The 18,989-nt window shown below is 29.3% G+C and overlaps 1 protein-coding gene across 1 annotated transcript; it reads left to right on the plus strand.

Annotated features, from left to right (window-relative positions):
* Positions 1-24: 24 nt before the first annotated feature.
* On the plus strand, positions 25-18,822 carry LOC107455180 (uncharacterized). Its single transcript, XM_043052220.3, has 9 exons — positions 25-253; positions 4,595-4,683; positions 8,308-8,512; positions 9,192-9,280; positions 11,839-11,952; positions 13,388-13,507; positions 15,392-15,524; positions 16,241-16,388; positions 18,613-18,822. Exons 1-9 carry the CDS (start codon positions 211-213, stop codon positions 18,704-18,706), a joined length of 1,035 nt encoding a protein of 344 aa, XP_042908154.2. The 5' UTR covers positions 25-210; the 3' UTR covers positions 18,707-18,822.
* Positions 18,823-18,989: the final 167 nt, after the last annotated feature.

Consider the following 18,989-nt stretch of genomic DNA (forward strand, 5'->3'; position numbering starts at 1 on the left):
TAAGATATAAGGACCATTTTCACTGCATTTGATTTAAGAACTTCCGATCGTTATCGAGGGATTGATTAGACAGAAATAGAGAACGATAAACCGTTTCTGGTACCGATTGTCGGTGCAATAGACACAATAGATAGACGCGAAATTTTGAACGAATTTCCATTCAACTTTTTTTATTTAAGAAATTTATTCTTATTTAGATCGTACATTGTAATGGCCTCGTCATCAAATACAAATCGTAGCAAGAAAGTAAAAGGTTGTATTGTTCAATTATTTTTTGTCTTTATTTTTTATTTAGATCAGATTTTTAACTATTAAGTTAAGGAATTAGACAAAGAAAAAAAGCATACTATCTATGATGTACAATAAAAATAGGGTAAAGTGGAAGCTAATGGGACAATGACCTAATTTTAATGTAAGCATTATTTTTAAGGAAATAATTTGTAACTTAAAAAAAGCAGTACCAAAACTATTATCTTTTATAGCAAAAAGTCAGTTTTCTGTTTGAAAAAGTACATGGCAAAAGCTTGTTTTCAACTATAAAATGTAATTGTGATTTTTTTTTATTATTAAGACATTTTCAATCTTATATTGCCTGATATTTTTCTTTAGCAATTAAATAATAAAATTTCTTTAGGCAATTAATTATATAAATTAATATAATATTTTTAAATATACATAAATTATCAACATATAGGGATTTTAAATATAGGGCAATAAGAATGGGGTCTAAATGAATATCAGATTTAAAATGTATGGGATTAAATCTATGATATGCATGATTTATTTAAAGAATAATGTTTTATTAGAAAGTTTTACACTGGCAAGCTACAAAAAAGCTTTTGTTAGAAAAGTTTTACAATAGCAGGCTTAAAGAAAAGCTAACGCAGCTTAAAAAAATTAGATAGGAGTTATATTTTTTAACAAAATAATACATTAGGTGATTAATGTAATGTTTTACTAAAACATTTAAAACTAATTGCTAGAAAAATAGAACTACGGAAGACAGAATATATAAATGAAATAAATTATTTAATTTAGATGATTTTAATAATTTGAAATGATTTAAAATTTGCAATGTTTTTCATAGCTGTTTTTACATTCTATCTGTTGTGTTTCTAAGAAAATCTTTACCTAAACTGGTAAATTTTCATTTCTTTCGGCATTTATAGTTTTCTCTTCTGCTAGTCTTAATTTAATGTGTGGTATTCATATTATTAAGTATTGAAACTGCATTAAAAATGCACTAACAGGGGTCTGTCCAGGTCAAATTTACTACCGTTTAGCGGTACCTTCACAAATTCAACTTTAGGAAAAACGGTAGTTTCACAAATTCAATTTTAGGAAAAACGGTAGCTTCACAAAATACTTTTTCTTAAAATTTCACTTTTGTATCCCTTAAGAAACGATAAATCCATATTTTTTTGTTGATTTTTTAATATAATTTTTAATTTTTCACAAATTATGTCTAAATTTTCACAAAATAGGTACATCTCAGAAAAACCTAGACAGACCCCTGACTATGGTATGTAGTTTATAGACCTAGAGCTGCACAATGGGTACGGTCTGAGAAACGTCCCTGAGGATGATATAAAGACACACCATCACATTTTTGATCCTCTGCCAAAGTGATGGCAATGCACCACACTCAGACTGGCAAGACAACAATTATCTGGTTCCAGCTTAAAGATTATTAAAATAACCAACATTTTGTGATAGTGTCTCTTGAAATATGTGCAATTTTTTCTTTTTATTGTCTTCAAGATCCTGGAGATTATCTTATACCTTTAGATAGTCTTTTGACGACCGGTAGCGCTGTCATGCCACAGGTCCCTGGTTCGATCCTTGGACTGGACAAGGTTGACTCAGCCTTTCATCCCTTTAGTGGGTCGATAAATGAGTACCAAGCATGCTTGGGAACTAAACACTGGGGGTTCCGTGTTCGACTGACCACCTGATCGGAACATGTGCTCCTGCACCCCAGAGCCCAAGGTCAAGAAAACTGAGATGGGCACCGTAGGCCTTGGCCCTCTTGGGCTGCTGCGCCGCTGAATTTAGTTTAGAGTTTTAGTTTTTTTAGATAGTCTTTTAGATTTTCAGAATTTTAAATGTCTCACAATTTGAATTTCAGGGAAGGATTAAGATATTCAGGTAATGTAAAGCTAAGGGTGCACAAACTTTTTGAGTGAAGGGCCACTTCCACAACAGGTAGATTAACGAAGGGTCACCTGCATATTTAATCATGTTAGCGGCAAATATGATAATTTTTATGTAAACATTAGTGTTCTGAGCACTAGGTATTTTATCAGTTAACTTAATAAGTTATTTCTAGAATTACTTGAATTTATTTAAAACTAAAAGAAATTGAAACTTTTTTTTCCAAAAAACTTTTTATATTTTTCAAAATAACTAATTTACAAATACAGTGAAACCTCCTGTTATGGACACTCCTGCAAAACGGATGCCTCTAAATAGGGATACATTTTTAATTCCCCGGGACTTTTCTATAAATGAACCATTATGTACATGTTCCGCAAAGCGGACACTCCCGTAACCGGACACGGACAGTCATTTTGGCCCTGAAACGTTATTTTTTATCTCTTCAGACCGGACACTACTTATTCTAAATTTTAAAATAATTGAAACCGGGTGAGGACTGAAAGCTCTTATTCGGTATATGTCTAACTTAAGTATCTATGCTAATAGAAAAATTATATTAATTTATCTGTAGCTACATCTAGAATTTTGTATTTATAACAAACTGTTTATATTTGTATTCTTTTTAATCTTTCTTAAAGTTGAAATAAATATACTTGTAAATAGTTATTGTAGATTATTTCATTATTTCTACATCTTTGAAAATATTCTAAAAACAATTTACTCTGTTAAACTTCGTTATTAGAGTACCGTTCCCATAAACTGACAATTTTTTCGGTCCCAAGAATGTCCGCTTAACGGAGGTTTTACTGTATATACAATACATAATATTGGGGGAGGGGGATATAAACTCTAACTAAAAAGATGTTTACAGAATGAAAGTGCAAAAAATATGCACATTTTAAAGAGTGATATAAATTTGAATGAAATATTTTAATTAAAGAAAATTTATAATGTTTAAAAAGAAAAATTTCAAATGTGTAAACAAAAACCAATTTAAAATAGACTTTTTTATGGTATTCAGAAACTCCCGCGGGCCACACATCAACAGTTGATGGGCCGTGATTGGCCCTCGAGCAATAGGTTGTGCACGGCTTGTGTTATGTTAAAAAAAAAAAATTTTTTTTGTAGGAACCTTTAAATGGGCATTATAGTGAGAAAAAAATGAAACATGAGAAAAAAATCCTATTGATATATTTTTTAATAAATAATAATTATAATAATAAAATAAACATGAATATTAACAATTACAATGTTTCTAATTTTTAACCTGGAATTCCGGGTTTCTTGTACCACTTTGTATTCATACTCATACTTTCTTTGAAGAGTTTTTATTCTTTTTCTCTTCAAAGAAAGACTAATTGTTTGATAGTAGGGGTCTGTATAGGCTAAATTTACTACCGTTTAGGGGTACTTTCACAAATTCAACTTTAGGAAAAACGGTAGTTTCACAAAATACTTTTTCTTAAAATTTTGTTTGTCTCCAGTAAGAAACAATATTTTTGTGTTGATTTTTCGATATAATTTTTAATTTTCACAAATAAAGTCTAAATTTTTACAAAATAGGTACCGCTCAGAAAAACCTTGACAAACCCCTGGATTGAGTTTGAATTTATGATAAAATTAAATAACATTTATAAAAGAATCATTTCTTTTATGGAAATCACATAGATTTTTATCTAAAAGAGTGTAGTGTATCTACCACTACAAAAATACAATTCTAATTCACTAGTATATAAGACATGTATACTCAATTCTGTGTTGTGGTACCTTTTCATAGAAGAAAGTTGGTGTAGTCTATAACTTCTTATCCCACATTGGTGACCTTCAAATGTGATGTGAACACTCCTACCTTGACAGAAACTCCCACTTCGATTTGAACATGCCTACTTTGATGGATTGTCCACTTTAAACAGTTGACTTGCTACTTGTGACTGCGACATTGTCCTCCTCACACTGTTGCTTCTCAGTCTCGATCACACACTACGTTGGCCTGTATACACTTGACTGCCAATGGTAACACAGGAGTGACCACGACCATGAACTTAATACAGCTCTCCCGGCTTCTCACAACAACAGCAATGAATCAACTAGTAGGGTCCTGTTCATCGAATTCTATCACAGATATAATTCTGGTGGGGGAGTACTGTAGTGTATCACACACTACAAGAATACAATTCCAATTCACTAGTATATAAGACATGATAAGTCGATTTTTGTTAGGGTACCTTTTCATCGAAGAAAGTTGGTATTGTCTATAACTTCTCTCCCCATGAGGGCAAAGAATTTTTCTTTTTTCGAAGGCGCTGGCAAAATGAGCAATCCAGACAAAATATTCAGGGAAAACGCTAAATCATAAGTTGTCCACTTTTGTATTCGTATATGTTCATCATATTCTTACAAAAAACTTTTTAACTAATTAATTTTTTTATTCAATTAGGGAGATCTGTTCCATCAAGGTATAAACAATCTGTAGAAAAATATAACAGTCTTCATACTTCTGAAGAAACTACATCAGGCCCAGACAAAGTATGTGGATTTTGTATTTCTATATGAGTTTACACATGTTTACCTAGATGAAGGCTAAGGGATTTGTAAAAAGTGTGATTTCTCCAATATGATATTTTCTTATTTAATTATACGACACTGCTTTGTTTCGTCTAGTAGAGTAGAGTAGAAGACAGTGCCAAGCTCTTTTGGTAAAATAATTGATGGCAATTTTAAAAAGCTCCTCGTTTACCTGACGCATTAAAAACGTCAAGAGTGAGAATGCTGTAGAGAGAATAATTTAAAGGTTGAAATGTGAGGTGAGAATATTCTCTGAGAATAAGAATATTCTCTTTAAGTTAAAATTTAAGGAATAATTGAGGATCCCTCCCTTTTCCCTTACATATTTAGAAGTTAATTTTTTTTTAAAAATCATAATATGCTGTAATATGTATACACAATAATATATTGTCCAAATTTTCTTAATATATGTAATATGTATTATCTGTGTCAGAAATATTTAAAGAAAATATACACAAAATATAAATTAACTGAAATTTTTTTTCTTTTATTTATTATCCTCTTTATCAGAAGAGGAAAAACTATTTTCATCAGTTTATATACAATCAAATTCTGCTCCAGAATCATATGTGCTTGTAAACTTGGCCATGCTATTTTTGTGTCTTGGCTTAAATAGTTCAATATTGTCAGGGATCTGTTCAGACATTTTGTGAAAGGTCCTATTTTTGTAAAATTGTGAAAAAAAACTCATAATTTGTGAATATAAAATGAGCGTTAAGTCACATTCTTTCAACCAGGTTTCTGCTTTTGTGAATTTGTGCAAATAGGGTCCTGTTATTGCAAAAATTGCTAAAAACCTTTTCAAGAAGTTTTTAAATTGTAAATCGAGACAAGATTTTGCTCAACAATTGCTGCTACTAAATTAGAGATGCAACATACAAATATTTGGTATTTAGCCTATACTGTTCAACACAGAATATTCATTTTGGACGAATAATGGAAACAAATTCACTCACATTTTTAATAATTTCAATTGACATATTTTAAATAACACACCTTAGTTATGTATCACTTTTAATGTGTTACACATTAAGTAAACTTAAACAATTCTTACATTTATAATACTTTATTTAAAAAATAGCCAGAAATTAATTTTTATTACATAATAATCTATTAATGAATTTTATGAATAATTAATTGATTATGAATAATTAATTGATTATGAATCATAAATTGATAAATTATTTATTTACAAAAAAAAATATTTAATATCAATAAGAATGTGCACACGATGTTTGTAAAAGTAGAAATATATTCTTAGAATACTACATTTGGAATTTAAACTTTGGGAAACTTGGAAAACTTAGTTCGTTTTGAGCTGTCTTTCTTTTTTTTCACCCTCGGGAAGGGTTTATTCGATTAACAAAACAATAATGAAGATAAATAAATTTGTGAAGGGTCCAATTAAAAGAAAAATTATTTTGTGAAGGGTCTGCTAACAGACCCAACTTTCTTCTAAACAGACCCCTGACTGTGGGTTACAAATGCAAACTTTTTATATATTTCCGAGATTGTCTGGTTGGTTGGACACTGGGCCCATGTCCAGCAGTTAGTGGGTTTGATCCTCGCCGGCCGAAGACTTCCCGTGTAGTAATTGGTGACTGATGCATTTTAAATTTGTCGAGTCACAAAGTCCTCCATATTCCCATAACAAATAATACCTCTGGATCTACTAATCCAGGAGTTTCCTTGTGTTCTGGATTGGTTCAAAATTACAAGGCTGCGGAGCTGAACATTAGTAGTCGTAAACCCAAAATTGGGTCAGCTGTTCAACAACTGATATAAAATAAAACCATAAATAAAGCATCGTTCAGCTGTTATTGAGCACATTGTTAGTATTATCAGCGCAATTTTAGTCAACTTGAGACCAACTCATGTTTCTTTTTACTGTGTTATAGAATTAATTTTTCAGCAGACTTTGGAACATTTTTTCCCCAAAGTAACTGTCTTTGATCGAATATTCAGATAGTTTCAGTAGAACCTCATCTGACAATACTTGTACAGATCTTGCCAAATAATGAATGAATTCTGATCCACTTATTTGTACAGTGGAGTTCCGATTAATGGAAGTTTCTGTTTAACTAAGCTGTCAAATATTTAAAGGATTTTTTCTGTTTCAGTTTATTTTTAAAACTACCGCTGAAAAAATTCTAAATTTTATCTTCCAAACACTCTGGAAAATGAAATCCAACAACTTGATCTGATGAAAGGATCGTTATTATCATCAATAATGAAAATAAATCTAATAAAGAGAATGACGATGAAAATCAACATATAAAAAAATATCTCATGCAGATGAACTAAAAGCTATCAAAAGTGCTATTTTGAATAGAACAACAAGAAGAGGCGACACCAGCACTCCTGTTGTCCGTAAAAAAATGGAGAAACACTTTTGCAGAAAAACGCCATAGTGATGTAAAACAAAAAATTATTAAGAACTTTAAGTGAGAACTCTTTAGTTCTCCTCGTAAAGTATGCTCTTTTAGTGTTTTTATGAAAGCTTTTTAATAATAATATGAATTGTATGTGGTGTGCTTGTATAAATTTTGTATTTTTTAAATATATTACATTTATACCTACTCTTTTTTTTTTCCTTCCTATTTTTATATACTTCTCTTTAACCGAGGTTTTTGGTTTAGTGGTGATCCACGTTAACTCGGATAATCGAGATCCTACTGTACTTCTATTATGAAATTCAGTGTTCAAAATATTTGCTGCCTTGTGAATATGTTTTAATGCCTTAACTTTTTTCTTTTTCATACTATTAAGTATGATTTGTTCTTCATTCTTCAGAAATTGAGCTGCTGGTAAAAGTTTTAGCAAGCTTTTGTTGCATTCAGTAAATGCTTCAACTATTCGAATGGTCAGTTTGTACGGCTCTAATATTGTGATCCGTTTGCCGATAGGATTTATCAACTCATGAATTTTCGAAGCATGCAGCCAAAGTATAACTTTAATGCAAGATGTTTAGTTCAGTGTTTACTGAGAAACTTGTTATTACTGTCGTTGAACAGTCGACCCAACTTTTGGGTTTACAGCTACTAATGCCTTGTTATTTTGAACCCAATCCAGAAGACAAAGAACTCCTGGATCAAGTATTGGGAGAAATTTGCCTTTGTGGAGAACTTTTTGATGCAACTAACCCACATTTGTGTTGCATTTAAAGAAAAACCACGAAAACCTCTAATAGTCAGCCTGAACTCAAAGGGACTCTAACCACTGAAGATATTTTAGGCCAGTCAGCACCGTGGTCGGTGCAAGCCGGATGCGGAATTTGTATAGATCTGTCATAGCTGGGATTCGAACCCATTCAGCTCATCGGAACGCGAACACTCTATCCCCTGAGCCATCGCGGCTCAATTTATAATCTAAGTAACTTTTAAATTTATTTGTTCATTTTTAGTTTATTAAAATTATATTATTAACAATTATGTTTTAAAACTGTTAAAACTGCTAAAAAGAACCTATTCAGAGCCTTTATTTTTTAACTATTTTATTGCATAAGATTTGCTTTCTTACTTAATATTTGTAAGTTTGCTACTATCTATTTTATCATTTGTGTAATTATTATTATTTTTTTTTTAGTTTAATCTTTCAAGAAATCCAAGGTTGTTTAGTGCTACTCTGGATAAAACCAAAGCTAATCAAACTATTATTCCAAAAAAAACTATTCCTAAGAAAACTTATTCAACTCCTGAAACTGTCGACACTGCTCCTCCAAACTTTGATGAATCGGCCATTCCCAGTGCTAGTTGCACTATTTCAGATTATCCAAAAATAGACAGATTAAGTATTAAATTCAATTAAATATATTAATAATAATTTATTTTTTATTCTATGATTATTATTCCATTTTCCCAAAATAGCTCCAATCTTTTCTGGTTTTGTATTATAGAAAATTGAATAATAGTTCCTTAAAAATTGGAATAGTAATAACTGCCAAAAAATCGATAGAATCATTGCCTTAAAAAGTAAATACTCAAATGCACGATTTAAATTTTCCATATTCTTTGAAATATATTGGGATATTTAGAAACTATGAAAATCACTATCAATAACCGTCGAAAATACAATTGAAACATTACATTGATTTACGATACTATCGGCGTAAATTGAGCTTGCCAAAAAGTGATTATCTAAATGCGTGATTCAAATTTTATGTATACATGTGTTATTATCTTTCTGCTTATGTATGTATGTTATTATCTTTTTGCAAGAACTGAGCAATGTTCTGGAACAATGCGCTGCGATTCTGCCAAGGGTCGTTACAACATTACTGAACCTTACTTACTGGAGCTGTTTGTTATGTTTAGTGTTTATTTTAAAATGTCCTAGTTATGTTTTCCTAAAAAATGTTATTTTTAGTGTTTCTTTTTTTATATAAGCAAAAAGTATTTGCTCAGGTTTATTATAAGACTAAAGCTTAAGTAATTTTTTATTTTCATAGTAATATGTTGTTTTTTTTTCAGGACAAAAATCACTAAATTGCAGAGAACAGAAAAATTTTTCAACTAGTGTATTTAAATCTGCCAAACAACAAAGAAATACCTTAAATCAAGTAAATAATTCATTGTTTTGATTTAAGTTTTAGTCAGGGCTAAAGAGAATACAAGGGCTAGTTCACTCCGCTCTTAGAGCTGAAGCTACGATTTTCCTCCTCATGACGTCACTGTGTCCACACATCTCGGAGATCGCAAGCAAAGATATGATAACTTTGCATCTTTCTCTTTGTAAAAATAAGTTAGACATTTTCTGGTTATTAGTTTTCAAACTTTACGTAATTAACACATTATTTCCGTTCATAAGCATAGTTCAAAAAAACTTTCTTGGTTTTTATATTAAGAAAAAAAAAACCATTTTAAACTTATAAAAATGTTTTACTAGTAAGCGAAAATGACACTATAAATACTTTATTTTAAAAAGTTCAGTTTTAACTTTAATTATTAAGAAAAATGAAAGCATATATCGACACTTTTTAATCTACATATTCTTTTATAGCAATAAGTTGAGTTGTATTAAGAATCCCTGATTTTAAAATATGCCATTAATTTGTTCATACTTAATCATTAGGAAACATCAACCTTAAGCGCTAATTATTGAAACAAAATAATAATTTAGGCTCATAATGACATTAGAAATTTTACAATTGCTTATAGATATTTAAATTTACGATGATATAATTTATAGATATTTAAATTTAAGAGAATATAATTTTTAAAAAAATTATAAATATTTAGAACAACTACACTAAAAATATGTTATGAAATTAGGAGAATTTCAACTATATACTATATATTTTATTTATACTTTATATTTGCATTTTAATTTTCTTTGACTTTATCAATTTTTTCACCTACCTTTCTTTTTGAAGTAACGAGGCGGTCTTTATTTAGACAATGAATTTTTATAAAAGTTCGCAACGATGGAATAAACGTATTGCTGTTTTATATTAGCTGCTTCATTTCGTAATCCATTCTTTACATAGTTGTTCATTTACTTTAGGGAACACGCGGAAAATTATATTTCTTCCTTCTGTTGCAATCGCGCAAACTGGCATTTCGATAATAGTTTTAAATGTTTGTAAATTCACTGCAAAAACTGAGGAAAGTCATTATAGAAAAAACCAAATGTCTTAGAATATGTCACAAAAAGAAATGTTTCAATATTAGTTAGAGCTATTAAGGCAGAACGCTTTGTTCTTGAAATGAAAATGTGAACTTTGCGCCAAAGTGACGTCACTAGAGAAAATCGGAGGATTGGCGCGGCGAGAGTTTCTACAAAGGAGTGAACCAGCCCTTCTATTCTCTATAGCCCTGGTTTTAGTAGATAGTCTGTAGTAAGTTGTAGGTTCTACACAATTCTGGATTTGGAGAAAATTTTTATTTTTCTGATTATTTATACCTTTTTTTTTATCACATTTTGTTTATTTCATTTAAAATTTCAGTGGATTAATATGGCTAAATAAGTGATATTCATTCATTTAATTAAACATTATGGAATAATGACATAAAATGAAACAGGCAAACTTTATTTTAAGCATTTTCTTGATTTAAAAGAAGCAAACGTCTTATTTACAATGGGGTTGCCACTGTACAGGGAGAACATGGAAAATGCAGAGAATTTAAAAATCGCCTACAATAACAGGGAAAATTCAGTGAATTTTGAATTATTCCATATAAACTGGGAATAATACAGGGAATTTTATTTCTTTTTTTTCATCATTTAAAAGTGGTGACCACTCAAAACCCAATCTGTGGGATATTTAAGGATGATATTTCAGCTGTACTAAACTATTTCATTTGCTATAGCATTATTTGTTTTAAATATTCTAAGCTGTTCCTTATTTCTTTAATTTTTTCCAGCAATTAAAAACGAGTATAGTTAGCCTAATATAGCTCGCACAACAGCTCAGTGATTCTCTTGATATATTGTGTAGGTGTTTTCTCTTGATATATTGTGTATAATATGTACAGGAAAAACACCAGCTTTGTTCCAGATTTAAGTGGCAACCCTGTTGAGTAGTTGTTCATTTCTTAAAACTATGTTTGAATGTTGTCAACATAATCACTCATTGCTAGAGTTTGTCAATATACATTTTCGATGTATATCATATTAAACATGTAAATTTTCTGATTATAGTTCAGTTGGTATTTTACAATCATTACTGTTTAACCGTCCCCACACATAATCACATGTTTTTCTTCAGAATTAGAGGGGTTGCTTAGTTGGTGTTATATGATTGATTATTATAATTATACTTGTTGATAAGTGTACTTGTAATATTAATAAACTCTAGTACAATCTCTAGTAAATAGTGATAAAAAATAGAACATGTAAATAATGTTATATAGTCAATCAACCATTCTGGAGTGTTTACTTAGAATTTTTTGATTGAATGTTAATATGTTGCATTATTAATATGTTATCTATGTTACAGTTACTCTATTTTAAGTTTTACTCTTCAAAAATTAATAAATAAGAGAAATTACTTACTAAAAGAAAGTTTTTTTTTTATAATGCTGCTTTTAGTTCCACATTGCATGTTGATGTTATTGTTTTTAGATGTTATTCGTGTTAGATGTTATTGTTGTATTTTATTTATTTAATTTTTGTTAGAGCCAAGCAGATCAAGAAGCTGAATTAGATACATGTTATGCTGAATATCAATTAAACCTACTGCTAGAAAATAAAGCTAGAAAAAGTCTTCAGGGTAAATCCAAAACAGCTTTGGTGAGTAGAATTTTACATTTTTATTTTTTAATTTAGAATTTTATTCTGTAACCAGCATGGGTGTCCTGGGGACTGAAATCAGACTTCAGAACAAAATCAGTAGATTAAGTTTCATAAATTAATATATCTTTTTCTGTTAGTTTTTAATATTAGATTTGCTGTTTTATTTTAAAAATGTAACAAATATTTTCTGTTAAATACAAATGAAAATTACATTTTAGTGTAAGCACTGTTAATTTTCATAATTGTTGCAGAATGATCAAGTTATGACATAGCTCAGTAAATGAAAGAATGAGATAGAACTTCAATGCTTCTTGCTTAAACAAAATTTGTACTACTGCTGTATCTCAATTTTCTTGTTTTTTTTTAATTTTTTCCAATGTTTTAGTGCTGGTCAAAGCTAAGTTGAGATTATTATTATTTTCCAAAAAAAAAAAAAAAAAAAAAAAAAAATAGGACAAAGCATAAATAATGGTGAAGTGAAAAATAAAGAGAGATTAAACAAAATTTGTACTATTATTGTATCTCAATTTTCTTGTTTATATTCTTCCCCAACGTTCTGAAATGCTGGTCAGTGTTAAATTAAGATTATAATTTTTCAAAAGAAAAAAAAATGAGATGGAACAAAGCATAAATAATGGTGAAGGGAAAAATAAAGATTAAACAAAATTTTTATTTGTACTATTGTTGTATCTCAATTTTCTTATTTATTATCAACAAATTACCCAATGAACGGCATTTTTTTAACAATTCACTACATTTAGAAGTGAAAAAAAAATTTCAAGATGTTTACTACATAATGCATTGGCTTCATTTTAACAAATTAAGTGAAGAAATATTAAAGTTTTAAATTTATCGATATTTTTAAAAAATTTACTTTGTAATCTCTTTGGGGAAGTTTTTTTTCTTTGTCCTTTAAATTATTGCCCTTTAAATACTTTTGAGTTATTGTCATTCATAAGATTTTTTTTATGATGTTTCACATAATCTTGTTCAAATTAAAAAAGGCATAATTCACTTTGTTTAATAGAGTAGAAACCTAGCTAATACACCCAATGTATTCTTATTCTGCAGTAAACTACAGAGATTGACGTCCCTCTGAGTGTATACAAAATGAATTTCTCTAACAAGCAAAGTGACCTCTGTCCAACCTAAAATAACTAAAAATGGCTCACAATAGGGACTAAGCTTGCTGCCCCTTCTTTTAAGGAAAAAAACCTAATTTGTTTCTGCTGCGGTCTTATAGATCGACACGATCAGATCTTTAAAAAAATACCAATTTTGATGAATTTATTTACATAGGATAGTAACTTAAAAATTATATGAATTAAATTGGTGATTCATTGCTACCAACAGTTTTAAAGACCATAAGTCAGAGTTTTTGCCCTATCCTCATTGCAAATATAGAGTTTAATAATTTTATCTTTATTTTTAGGAAAAATTTTTTGGAGTGTTTAACTACATTCAACAGTTGATGGGAAAACATGAAAACATTAAAAATAGTTTGAATGTGGTATCTTTTTCATTGGAACTACATGAACATTTAAACAAACAGGTAACTTTTACAATTAAAATGTTTTGTAATACTCTTAACCTTTAAAAAACATCAATTTCTCTTATTCAAGGTTGATTATCTGAAAAAATTATTCCCAACAATCACTCTCTACTTTTTTTATGCACTGGAACTTCATAAGAAACATTCATTATTATTTGACAAAACCCATTACAGATGATCTAAATCTTCTATTATTTGTAGTGTTGTCTTATGAATTATGGTATCTTTCTGTTAGAGTCACATGAACATTTAAGCAACTTTTACAAATAAAAGAATTTTTTTAATACTTTCAATCTCTTAAAAAATATCAATTTCTATTAATCAAAGTTCAATAACATGTAAAACTTTCATTCCAAACATTAAATACCGCTTATAAAAAAAAGGAATGTTTTTACATTAGTATTAAGCAATTAGAACCCAACCCACTACAGACAATAAAAAACTTGATTATTTGTAGTAAGCTCATAATTGAAAAATTTGTCGGGATGACTAGAATATAATTGAGCTTTTTATTCTGAACACAGCTTGAAAATGTGTGTTAATGAATTTTTATTTTTACGGCAGGCACAGAGCTTCCATTCTTCACCTCGAAAGATGTTAGAAGTGTTGCTTGTTTAACGTTACCTGGTGTGCACCTAAGTCATGGAAAAGAGCATTATTACCCACTCCACAGATAACCGTTTATAGGGTGGGCCACATTCACACACACACACAACAGAGGACAACACACTGAGAGAAACATCCATGCCCTCAGCTGGATTCGAACCTGTAGCCATCGGCTTCATAGTCAGGCAGGCTAACCACTTGGTCACCTGACCAGCATATTGATACTAACTAACCACTATAGTACTAAACACCAACTAAACAAAGCCCTTTATTGGTATTTTTTATTTTCTGAAGTTATCAGCAAGTAGCCGCTAAAATCCTAGGGTAGAAAATAGCTTCCCATCGTGTGGGAGTCATATCGACAAATATATTATGATTATACCATATAATATATCATATCTATGCAAAGGTATCCCGATGTAGAACTTGAGTTAAAATGTCTTATATACTAGATACTAGTGAATTGGAATTGTATTTTTGTAGTGGTAGACATACTACAGTATTTCCCTCACCAGAATTCTATTCGTGATAAAATTTGATGAATGGAATACCACTAGTTGATTCATTGGTATTTTTGTGAGATGCCGGGAGAGCTATATTAAGATCACCGTATTTTTGAGTGCTGTATTAAGTTTATCTGTATTAAGTTTATGGTGGTGGTTGCTCCTGTGTTGCCATTAGCAGTCGAGTATATACAGGCCGACGTTATGTGTGTTCAAAACTGAGTAGCAACAGCGCAAGGGGGTGGATAATGTTGCAGTTACAAGTAGCAAGTCAACTGTTCAATGTGAACCATCCATCGAAGTATGCATGTTCAAATCGAAGTGGGAGTTTCTGTTAAGGTGTGTTCTGCTCACCAATGTGGGAGACTCATATCGACAATGTCAACCTTCATCTATGAAAAAGTTCTCCGACATTGAATCGAGTTAACATGTCTTATATACTAGCAAATTGGAATTGTATTTTTGTAGTGGTAGACACAATACACGTTGACATTTAAAAATCAATGTGTAGTGTGTCTACCACTACAAAAATACACTAAATTTTTTTAGCAGCCTTCAGAGAATCTGAATATTGAAAAAAGAATTTGTGAAAATGAACTTTTTTGGAGTAAGCCTAAAAATGCACTGTCCTGGATTTATTCGGTTAATTTTGTTAACCATTAATCGGCTAAATTGCATTCTATAATATTTTAAAGCTTCATTTACTTGTTCTTAAACTTTGTCTGTGATTCATCCATTTTTACCTCTTTCTCATCCAGTTTAAAAATTGCTATAGGAAAAAATGCTTGTACCCTGTCTTGAAATCTTGGATGAATTAGAAAAACAGTATGAGGAAATAGCCACAGCGATAGATTGCTTGAGGCACAAGCTGCTTGTTGAAGACGTTATGCCACTAGAGGGCTCTGAAAGTAAACATTTTAGTTTTGCTTAAATTTAAATTTATTTCTAACTGAAGCTTAGATTTAAAAAGAAGTAAATTCAGTTAAGAAGAGAAGTTTTTCTATGAATATAAAGAATAAAATATTAACCCTAAATTAATCAATTTAAATCAGTGTTACTCTGTGGACCATTGTTTCTCAACTGCCAGTTCACCGACCAGTGCCAATTCGCAGATTAATATTTGCATTAGAATTTAAATAAATTTTATTTATATTGAAATTGGTTTAGACTCAAAATATTTTTTATTATAGAAAGTATGTGGGCGACCAGAAACAAACAGATCAAAGAATGGTTTAAATAACTCAAATTTGTATAAATAAAAATGATTCCAAAAATACAAATTGCTAACTTTACCAGTGCCAGTGTCACGAATAAGCATCATGTCTTTTTTTTCTTCTTTTTTTTAAAACCTTTTTGTGATACACTATAGTATCACTATTTTAAAAAAAGTCCATGCATTTCATGTAAATAATATCCTGTAAATGATAGCCAATTTTTTTTAAAAAATTTATTTCCATCATTTAAACTTTTTTTTAGATTTGCAATGTATTTTTTTTGTCATGTTTTAATTTTTTGTGGGGTTCATTTCTTGTAAATGTTAGTATTATGTGTAGTTACTTTGCATTTGATTTCAACTTTTTTCATGTATCTTTGTTAGAACTTGTGTTTTATAATTTAATTCTAGAGGAGATAGTTGAACTAATGAATAATATTGATAATTCTTTGAACATAATCCTGGAATCTGTTGGAAATGTTGATGAACTTGTAACTTCTACTAATGCTGCCTGTACATTTGTGAAGAAAGGAAATCTAGCTTTTGATGAAATTAAAAGGTATAATATTTGATTTATTATATTTTTAAAACTTCATATGTTCATATTAACCATTAAACTTCATATATATGTTGTGAATACTTTCTTTATAGTTCTATATATATACCAAAACAAATGCTTAAGGACGCCAGAGAAAAGATCTAAAATTAAACTGATTTATTTGAAATTTTTTTTTTTTTAATGTTTTCAATCTGTTCAATGTGTTTTAGTGCTTCATTTTGAATTTCCATTTTTTCCTGTGAGAATTTCGATACTATTGGAAAACTAGGTAACTATTTCTTAGAATCAGTCGGATTAAAACAATAGAAAATTTAAAAAAATTTGAATTTAATTTTTATAGTTTAATTCTTATAATTAATCATTTATTTTAGGAGATTTATTAATTTTTTTAAAAAAAAGTAATTTTTTGTTTCTGGGTAAATTAAATTACTTTAAAACTAAGTTTGTAATAATTTACCTTAATTTATTAACTTAATAAAATAATTTATTAAGCTTGTAATAAGCTTTGTAACTAAGTCTGTAAATTTTTTTTAGTTTTTGGGGAACACTATTCAAAAATGACTGTCCATCTTTGAAGTTGGGATTTAACTATTTTAAAAAAGCAACCACTGTTGCTTTAAAAGTTCCATTTAAAATTTTGCAAAATAACTGTGGATATTTTGCTTTCTTTGTGCTTTGACGATAGCTTATAGTTCATTTATAACCCTTATTCGCAAATTTGTTGTATGCCTTCCTCTTTTTCTGTTGCTTTATGGGTTCCAATTAAAAACTTGCAAAATAATTGTATTTCTTCAACATTTTATGCAAATAAGTATAGTAAAACCTAATTTTATAATTACGTGTAGAATTTTTAAAATATTACAATCAAATTTTATATATATATATTATATTAAATTAACAAATTATGTCCTGGATGTATACATTACAGCAAATCGCATATTGGCTTAGCAATTGCAAATGGCATACTAATTTTTATAATCAAATGCTGTAATGTATACTCAAACTGACTCTTAAGCAATACGCTATATAGGTTTTAAAATTCTATATGAATATAAAATGAATAGTGTGAAAAATAATTATTTTTTAAAAAAAACTCTAGATGTGAAAATTTTTAATTAATTTGTTTAAATTTTAGCCTTTCTTAATACTTATTGCTAAATTATTGTATTGGCTATCTCTAGTTTTTCCCATTTCATCTAATTTCTTCAATTTATCCAGTTTCTCTCAATGTCCTGGTAGAAATGGGTTTCTTAAAAATGAAATCCCAACCCTGGGTTGAGTTATAAATTAGATTGTAAGTTGTGTCAAAATTTAAATAATTTCAAAGGAAACAATTATATAGAAAGTTTTCCTATACTTACCCCAATATTTATTCCTATATTTTAAAAATAGCACCCTACTGGCCATTCAAATATTACGCAAGCATATTTTTGGCAATTTTGCCATCATCTCACCCCTTGTCAGCAAAAACAAGCAAATCATGTACACCCCTCTATTAAGTGCTTACTTACATAATAGTTAGACTAATATGTTATTTCTTTTTTAAAATCACCGCTCATTACACATGGTGAGTAGCACTTTTAAAAAGTGCTTATTTTCGTTTTTTAAAAGCCCTAAAAGGTGCTTTTTTCATTTGGTGTTTTTAAAAAGTGTTTAATTTTCCCTTTTCGAAAATGAGATTTTTTTCTTTACGATGTTGATTTTCACCACGTATTATGTAAAAGCGTACTTTTTGACATTGCTCTATTCAACTTTTTCACAATTCATTCAACTACAATCCATTTCAGCATACCCTTGGTCCATAATGTATGTAAGTGTCAAACAATTTACATGTTTGATTAAATACTTGCGAGTCCAGTGGTGCGTCTACTGAACTGGGTCCGGTGATTGCACCTCATATGTGCAACTCTGCTGTATTTTGCAAGATATTTTCTATTTCAGGTTTTATTTTCCAACCTTTGATATTGAACTGACAAATCTCTTGATTAGCATCATATAATGGCTAATGTAATCAAGAAAAGAGTTCTTTGTCAGAAATTAGTTTGTTATTTTAGCATGATCATGTAAAATCTTCGAAAATTATTTTGTTTATGTATATAGTGCTTAAAATTTTTTTTTGAATTTTTTTTTGCTTAGAAAGTACTTAAAAGGTGCTTATTTTTTGTTGAAAGATTTAGGTATGTACCCTGTTACAATTTTTTAAAATTTTGTATTGTTTTTACAGAGGTTTAGAACTGTTGGCCGAAGTCAGAAATCTTATGTTGTCAGAGACCGCATTCAAGTTTGCCTCCCTTTGTTGTGAAGATGTCCAAACGTAACATGCTAATTCTTCAATGTGAAGTTCGTTAAAATATTTTTCTGTAATTATTCTTGTTATTGATGCTGTTTACTAATTTTGATATTTTATTTAAATAATAAAAGATTTCTATTTGCATTCTTTTTTTAATTGTTTTAAAGTTTGTTTTTTTATATAAAAAAATATTCTTAATAGATTTTCTGAAGTTTACCAATTTTTCAAAATGGTTGACTTGAACATAAACGGAAAGTGTATAATTTATGTACTCACGTTTGAGCTTATAGCACAATCTAAATTAGGATAAT

This window comes from Parasteatoda tepidariorum, chromosome 7, assembly GCF_982258835.1.
Source record: "Parasteatoda tepidariorum strain Cologne lab strain chromosome 7, Ptep-v5.0, whole genome shotgun sequence".
Lineage (NCBI taxonomy): Eukaryota > Metazoa > Arthropoda > Arachnida > Araneae > Theridiidae > Parasteatoda > Parasteatoda tepidariorum.